The 8,551-nt window shown below is 39.0% G+C and overlaps 1 protein-coding gene across 1 annotated transcript in view; it reads left to right on the forward strand.

Annotated features, from left to right (window-relative positions):
- The window catches only part of GLP2R (glucagon like peptide 2 receptor), a 79,125-nt gene that overhangs the window by 33,715 nt on the left and 36,859 nt on the right, over positions 1-8,551 (forward strand). The window contains exons 7-8 of the mRNA XM_074220640.1: positions 481-640; positions 1,492-1,552. Of these exons, the coding sequence (XP_074076741.1) occupies positions 481-640; positions 1,492-1,552 (221 nt within the window). The remainder of the gene's footprint in view (positions 1-480; positions 641-1,491; positions 1,553-8,551) is intronic.

The raw sequence follows: 8,551 nt of genomic DNA on the forward strand, positions 1-8,551 counted from the left end.
CTTTTCATTCATCCCAATTTCTTTTGGAAAAAGAAGCACACATATGTGTATATATGTAAATGTATATATACATATATACATGTGTGCATGTATCCTTTTATTGTCCTTATATGCATATATGTACATATCCTTATAAACATATATATATATATATATACATGTACACACATATATGGATATGGATATAAATATGTGAATTTAGTATCGGATTGGAGAGATGGATGGTTTGGAGAAGAAGAAATAAGCTCATATGATCACAGAATTCAGAGTTGAAAGGACCCATAAAGATAATTTTTCTTGTTTTTGTTTTTTTCTGAGTAGGGCACCAGTCCAGAGAGGTTGAATGCCCTGCCCAAGATCACAACAGTTATAGGTAACAGAGGCAGGGTTAAAACCCTAGTTGTTTATCTTCTTGCCAAGTGAGCACATTGCCAGAGCTCTTCTGGCACTGAGATAAAAATCAATATCTTCCTCTTCCAGTCTTCAACATTTTGTCGGACTGTACAAATTCTTATGCACTACTCTGTTGGAGCCAATTACTCGTGGCTTTTAGTTGAAGGCATTTATCTTCACATGCTCCTGGGACCTTTGGTACTTTCACAGAAACGCCTCCTGCCCAAATATATCTTGGTAGGCTGGGGTAAGTAAAATGCACATTCAGATTTCTGCCATTGAGGCTCAGGAAACCAAGGCAAGAATGGGGTACTGTGTTTAGATCAATGTATATCATGGAAACAATGTAAAGACTAACAGACTGCCTTCTGTGGGGGACAGGGGGAGGGAAGCAAGATTTGGTGGAACATTGTAAAATTCAAAAATAAATAAATAAATTTATTTTAAACATTAAAAAAGAATAGAATACATAGTGAAAGAAAACACCATGGACCAGAATAAATGATGGTTTAAAAAAATTCTGAATACCTAATGTGCATTAAGTGGCCATTCAAGATATGTTCAGAAATTTTTTTCCTCCTAGAAAGAATTTAGAACTTGTTGTAAAATGACTTCAGCACTGGCTTGTACAAGGAGCTATAAGCTGTTAAGCAACCTCAATATATCCTCACATTGCTCCCTTATTTTGAAGGGATAAATGTGTATCTATCTCCTTCTACTTTGCTTAAGTGTTGAGTTGTATGCTATAGTATGACTAAGAACAAGTTCTGGGTAGCCCCCAAAGAGTTATATAATATTAAGACCAAAAAGTGGCCATAGAGATTATCCAGTTCAACTTCTCACTTTTACCCATATTATTCTTGACTAGGGAGTTATCCAGTCTCTGCTGAAAGCTATAGAGTCAAGCAGCTTATTAGCTCTGCAGTCATCCTATTTCATTGCTGTACGACTCTAATTATACAAAGGTGGGGGGTAGGGAAAGGGTTTTGCAGGCCCTAAACATTCTCAAACTCTGATCTAAAGTTGTTGATCCTCATTTCTGAAGTAGGAAGCAATGAATCATAATTCTCTTAAAATCCATTTGTGTTTTCTCCCTAGCATTTCCTGTTTTGTATATTGTCCCTTGGTGTATTACACGAGTACAACTGGAGAACACAAGGTATGTATGTAGTTCATGAGTACGTTACACAATCCTATGCTAGTAATTGAATCATATACCATACTTCTTTATGGGTCAAAAACTGCCTGGCTGATTGCTTGCCACTCATCAACCTATGCTAGACAGGCAAGTCTGCTGTGACTAGACTTGGGCCTCAGGTCTATCCATACTCTGAAATCCTATTATCTGTCTTATTAAAAATATATTTAATATTTTATTTTTCCCCTAAAGCAATTTGCCATTCTTTTTAAAAAACGAGTTTCAAATTCTCTGTCCCCTGCCCTACCCACTGAGAAGGTGGGCAAGGGGCAGCTATGTGGCACAGTGGATAGAATACTGCCCTGGAATCAGGATGATGTGAGTTCAAATCTGGCCTCAGACACTTAATAATTATCTAGCTGTGTGATCCTGGGCAAGTCACTTAACCCCATTTCCTTGAAAAAAAAAAAGAAAAGAAAAAGGGAGAGTAGGCAATTTGATATTGGTTATATATGTGCAAAATATTTCTGTATAGTCCTTCTTTGAAAGAAAATACAGATAAAAAAAATCCAAAAAAAATAAAGTTAAAAAAAGTATGTTTAGATCTTTATTGAGGCTATCAATTCTTTCTCTCAAAATGGATAGCATCTGTCATTATAAATGCTTTGGAATTGTCTTGGATCATTATATTGCTGAGATTAAGTCATTCAGTTGATCATCTACAACATTGCTATTCAAAGTTCTCCTTGTTCTTCTCATTTTACTTTGTATCAGTTCAGTTTTTTACATATTATCCCATTATGTGCTCACCCTGTGTTCACCATGTATACTCCTTCTAGCTGCCCTAATAATGAGAAAGTTCTTAGGAGTTACAAGTATCACCTTCCCAAGAAAGAATGAAGAGAGTTTAATTTTTTTTTAATTTTAGAAAGGTTTTATTTATTTTGAGTTTTACAATTCCCCCCCCATCTTGCTTCCCTCCCCCAGAGAAGGCAGTTTGTAAGTCTTTACATCATTCCCATAGTATGCATTGATCTAAGTTGAATGTGATGAGAGAGAAATCATATCCTTAAGGAAGAAACATATAGTATGAGATATAGCAGAATTACATAATAAGAAAACTATTTTTTTAAAATTAAAGGTCTTTGGTCTTTGTTCAGACTCCACAATTCTTTCTCAGGATACAGATGGCATTCTCCATCTCAGATATCCCAAAATTGTGCCTGATTGTTGCCCTGTTGGTATAAGCAAGTCCATTAATGTTGATCATCAGTCCCATGTTGCTGTTAGAGTATATAATGTTCTTCTGGTTCTGCTCATCTCACTCAGAGTTTAATCTTTTAAAATCTCTCATGATTTCTCTTTCCTGTTTACCTTTTCATGTCATATTTAAAAAGCATAAAAAATTTGACTTGTATTTAAAAGTCAAATTTTCTATTCAGTTCTGTTCTTTTCATTAGGAATGCTTGTCTTCTATTTCATTGAATATTCATTTTTACTTTGAAGGATTATACTCAATTTTGCTGGGTAGTTGATTCTTGATTATCATTCTAGCTCCTTTTCCTTCTAGAATATCATATTTTGGGCCCTCTGATACTTTAATGTAAAAGCTGTTAAATCTTATCCTGACTGTGGTACCATGATATTTGAATTGCTTCTTTCTGTTTGCTTCTCCTTGTGCTTGGGGCTCTAGAATTTGGTTATACTATCCCGGGGAGTTTTCCTTTGAGAATCTCTCTCTCTCTCTCTCTCTCTCTCTCTCTCTCTCTCTCTCTCTCTCTCTTTTCTTAGGTTTTTGCAAGGCAATGGGGTCAAGTGGCTTGCCCAAGGCAAGTGTCTGAGTGTCTGAGGCTGTATTTGAACCCAGGGACTCCTGACTCCAGGGCCGGTGCTTTATCCACTGCACTACCTAGTCACCTGAGAATCTCTTTTAGGAGGTGATTGGTAGTTTCTTTCAATTTCTATTTTACCCTCTGGCTTTAGGATATCAAGGTAATTTTCCTTGATAGTTTCTTGAAAGATGATGTTTAAATTCTTTCTTTTAATCTTAGTGTTCAAGTAGTCTAATAATATTTGAATTATCCCTCCTGGATCTGTTTTCCAGGTTAGTTGTTTTTCCAGTGAGATATTTTACATTTTCTTCTATTTTTTTCATTCTTTTGATTTTATTTTATTACTTCTTGATGGATCAAATCATTAACTTCTTCTTGCCCAAATATATTTTTTTAAGAAATCACTGAACTTGTGCCTCCTTTGTCATTTGACCAATTCTACTTCCTTAAAAAGTTCTTTTTGTTCAGTGAATTTTTGTATTTCTTTTTTTCCATTTGATCAATTTTGATTTTTAGGGAGTTCCTTTTTCTCAATGGATTTGTGTGCTTCTTTTACCATTTGACCTGTTTTTAAGGTATCTTCTTCAGTCTTTTTGTGCCTCTTTTGCCAAACTATTGATTTTTTTCTCATTTTTTCCCTCACTTTTATTTCATTTCCCATTTTTTCTACCTCTTTTTGAGCTCTTATAGGAATACATTTTGAGCCTAAGACCAATTTATATTTTTCTCTGAGGCTTTGGATACAACAGTTTTAACTCTGTTATCTTCTTCTGAGTTTGTGTTTTAATCTTCCCTGTCACCATAATAACTTTTTATGTTTATATTCTTTTTGTTGTTGCTAATTTCTGCTCATTTTTCCAGATTCACTTTCAATTTTATTTGCTACTGGGATTGAGCGGGCATTGAGCAGAGCTTCAGGTTTTTTGTTCAGGTCGTTCTGGGAGTGTGTAATCTTTTCATTCTTCCAAGGTGTTGTGATCTAAGAAAGTGTTTACTATAGTCCTGACTTGTATTCTGTGAACACCCTTTTTATGCCCTGGAACTTGACCAGGTTCCCCACTCTCCTGCACTTACAAGCTCCTGAATATTAATGCTCTTCCTCATCCTGGGAGTGCTACCCAGATCCATGTATGGGCAATATAACATAGTCCTGCACCTACTACTAGCAAAATGACACCTTTAATTCCTTCTGACCAGTTGTCCAACCCCCTTACCATCTAAGCAGTTCCTGCCACTGATGACTCAATCACCCCCAGCTAGATTTATCACCTAGATAGGGGTATTTAAGTACCTTGACAACAGCAAGAAAAATAAGAGAGGGCAAGTGGTGTTTTCTGTTTTAGTGGAATCTTCCCCCTTTTTTTAAAATTGGAATCTTCCCCTTTTCTTCCCCAAATTGGTATAAATTAGTAGTCTCTCACAACCCTATTGATCTCAGGACCAAAGGAGTGGTCAGAATGCTAGACCTGGAGTCAGAATGACCTAAGTTCAAATTAAGTCTCAAACACTTAATATGTGATTCTGGGTAAATCACTCAACTTCTGTTTGCCTTACTTTCCTCAACTGTAGAATGGGAATAGTAACTCCCAGAGTTGTGAGGATTAAATGAAATAATATTGCCTGGCACATGCAGGTACTTAACAAATGTTAATTTTCTTCTTTCTTTCCTTCTTTTTGGAAGGAATTTAACATATTTGGAATAAAAAGTCTTGATTGATTGTTGTCCATTCTTTTTTTAATATTTAATATTTATTTATTCTCATTTTGTACAAATAATGTTTTTTATACATTAATAAAATATTCTTGTTGAAGAGTAAACAAAATACCCCCTCCCCCCCCAAAATATAGACTCACTTGAGCGATAAAGTAAAGGGGAGAGAAAAAATTAAAATGAAAAAATAATAGTAATAATTGTAGGTATGGCAAGGTGATGAAAGGGATGGAGCACTAGCCCTGGAACCAGGAGCACCTGAGCCCACATCTGGCCCCATACACCCAAGAATTACCCAGCCATGTGACATACAAGCCACCCCAACCCCACTGCCCTGCAACCCCCCCCCCCCCCCCGCAAAAAAGGAAAAAAGATCCAAAATAAAATAAAATAGTAGTAATAGCAGGGGTGGCTGGGTGGTGGACAGAGCATTGGCTCTTGAGCCAGGAGCATCTGGAGCCAAATCCAGCCTAAGACACCCAACGATCACCCTGCTATGCAGCCCCAGGCAGGCCATCCAGCCCCATTTGCCCTGTACCCACCCAAATAATAATAATAAAAAATGTGCTTCAGTCTGTGTTCCAACACCACAACTCTGTCATGGGTGGATCACATTCTCTGTGATAAGTGCATCGGAAAAGTTATTTCCATATTTTTCCACTGTTGCCATTGCTGATCGCAACTCGCTCCTTTTGTATTTCTCCACTACCATGTACTATATTTTCTCTCTCTCCTTTCACTCTGACTCTGCTGTAGGGTAGCTGAGTGGCACAGCAGACTGATCCCTGGTCCTTGGTCCAAGAAGCCCTGAGCCCCCATACCACCCCTTAGGCCCAGCATCCACCTGGCCCTATGGTCCCAGACAGGCCATCAAATCCCAGGCCCTTGCAAGAAGTAAAAAAGAAAATGTGTTATATCTGGCCACTCTCCCCCCATGGTCCATCTTCTCCTCCATCACTCACATCCCCCCATTCCCCCTGTCCCCCCCCTCTCCTTCTTACTCCAGATGTCTATACCCCATTGAGTATATATGCTGTTTCCTCTCCTAGCCACTGATGAGAGCAAAGATTCCCTCATTCCCCCTTGTCTTCCCCCCTTCCATATTATTGCAATAGCTCATTGTAATAAAGAAAAATCTTATTATATGAAATATCTTGGCCTATTCCCCCTCTCCTTTTTCTTTCTCCCATTACATTTCCCTTTTTTCTATTGACTCCATTTTTACACCATATTTTATCTCCAAATTCAGCTTTCTCCTGTGCTTCAACTATAAAAGCTCCTTCTACCTGCTCTATTAACTGAGAAGGTTCATATAAGTATCATTAGTGTCATTTTTCTATACAGGAATACATGCAGTTCATCATCATTAAGTCCCTCATATTTTCCCCTTCTCCTCCACTCTATATGCTTCACCTGAGTCCTGTATCTGAAGATCAAACCTGTTCAGCTCTGGCCATTCCAACAGGAACATTTGAAATTCCCCTGGTTCATTGCAAGTCCATCTTTTTCCCTGGAAGAGGACATTCATTTTTGCAGGGTAGTTGATTCTTGGTTGCATTCCAAGCTCTTTTGCCTTCCAGTATATTATATTCCAAGCCCTATGAGCTTTTAATATAGTTGCTGCTAAGTCCTGTGTGATCCTGACTGCAGCTCCACGATATTTGAATTGTGTCCTTCTGGCTGCTTGTAATATTTTCTCTTTGACTTGGGAGTTCTGGAACTTGGCTATAATATTCCTAGGGGTTGGTTTTTGGGGATTTCTTTCTTGGGGGTGATCGGTGGATTCTCTCCATTTCTATCTTGCCCTCTGCTTCTAGGATATCAGGGCAATTTTCCTGTAGTAATTGTTTGAAGATGATGTCAAGGCTCTTTTCCTGATCATGACTTTCAGGTATTCCAGTAATTTTTTAAATGATCTTTCCTAAACCTGTTTTCCATATCAGTTGTTTTTTTCAATGAGATATTTCACATTTTCTTCTAATTTTTCATTCTTTTGGTTTTGAAGTATTGATTCCTGATTTCTGGTAAATTCATCAATCTCCCTGATTTCTATTCTTTGTCTGAATGATTTGTTTTCCTCAGAGAGCTTTCTTATCTCTTTTTCCATCTGGCCAATTTTGCTTTTTAAAGCATTCTTCTCCTCAATAAGTTTTTGAACTGTTTTATCCATTTGACCTAAGCTGGTTTTTAGCCTTCTATTTTCTTCAGCATTTTTTTGGATTTCCTTAGGCTGCTGACTTCATTTTCATGTTTTTCCTGCATCTCTCTCATTTCTTTTCCCAGTTTTTCTTCTAACTCCCTCATTTGATTTTCAAAGTCTTTTTTGAGCTCTGTCATAGCCTGAGCCCAATTTCTGTTTTTCTTTGAGTCTTTAGATGCAGGAGCTTGTGCTTCCTCATCTTCAGACTGAGTATATTGATCCTTCTTGGGATCATAGATAATGTATTTTTCAATGGTGTTCTTTTTTCTCTGCTTGCTCATTTTCCCAGCCTAACTCTGTTTTTGGGGTGCTTCCTGAGCTTTTGGGACACTCCCACAAGGGTCTCAGTGTGTGAGGCTCTGTCTTCCCTCCTGGTCTGTGAATGACCATATGCGCCCCCCTCTGCCATGGGGCTGAGGTGGAAGGGGCCCCTGCTGTTCTATGGGGGGTCTAGACTGAGATCAGGATATGAATGTTGTCAGAACCCCAGAGTCCTGTTCCAGGGGCAGACCTCATCAGTCTCTCTCCACTCCCCTCCCTAGGTTCAATGGGCTCATGCCCTGGAGGCTCCTGCTTACCGGCTCAGTCTGCTTCTGTTTCCTGGATCTGCCTGGCTGAGGCCAAGCTACTTGCTATGTGCCCTGAGGGCTGGACCTCATGTGCTCGCTGTGACAGAGGTCCCCCTGCTTTTCCCCCAATTTATGCCCGGTGCTCCCCAGGGCATAGCTCAGGAGACTCCCCTGCTGCTGTGAAGTGGCTCCCAGTGCTCTGGGGCTGCCTCCGGGAGGCTGAAGTTCTTTCTCTCTGGTGGGCCACCCCTCTGGTGGGCTGCCCCTCCGACCCGGGGAGCAGAGCCTTTCTGCTCTTTTCCAGGTTGAGTAGGAGAATTGCCTCTCTGGGTACCTCTGTGGGTTCTGTCTCTCGAAAATTTAGTTAAAGTCCTTAGTTTCAAAGATTTATGAGAGAGCGCCTAAGACAAGATCGGCTCTTGTCGCCATCTTGGCTCCGCCCCCTCATTGTCCTTCATTCTTGAAGACATCACACTATTAAAATCAAGTTACATTGTTTCTAATTGCAGCTGATCAGACTGATATGAATCAGAATCTTCTACCACAGTTGGGGCCCAAATAGGCCATGTGAACATTTGGTATGGATTCTCTAAATCTGTGCTCCTTGCATTTTTTTTTGAGTTATTTCAATATTGCTTTGCTCACAGAGCACAGCACCTTCTCTGATAGGATAGTCCCAGAGTGTCTTATTTTGCACAACAAATTCCA

The sequence above is a fragment of the Macrotis lagotis genome, chromosome 2, assembly GCF_037893015.1.
Source record: "Macrotis lagotis isolate mMagLag1 chromosome 2, bilby.v1.9.chrom.fasta, whole genome shotgun sequence".
In the NCBI taxonomy this organism is placed as follows: domain Eukaryota; kingdom Metazoa; phylum Chordata; class Mammalia; order Peramelemorphia; family Peramelidae; genus Macrotis; species Macrotis lagotis.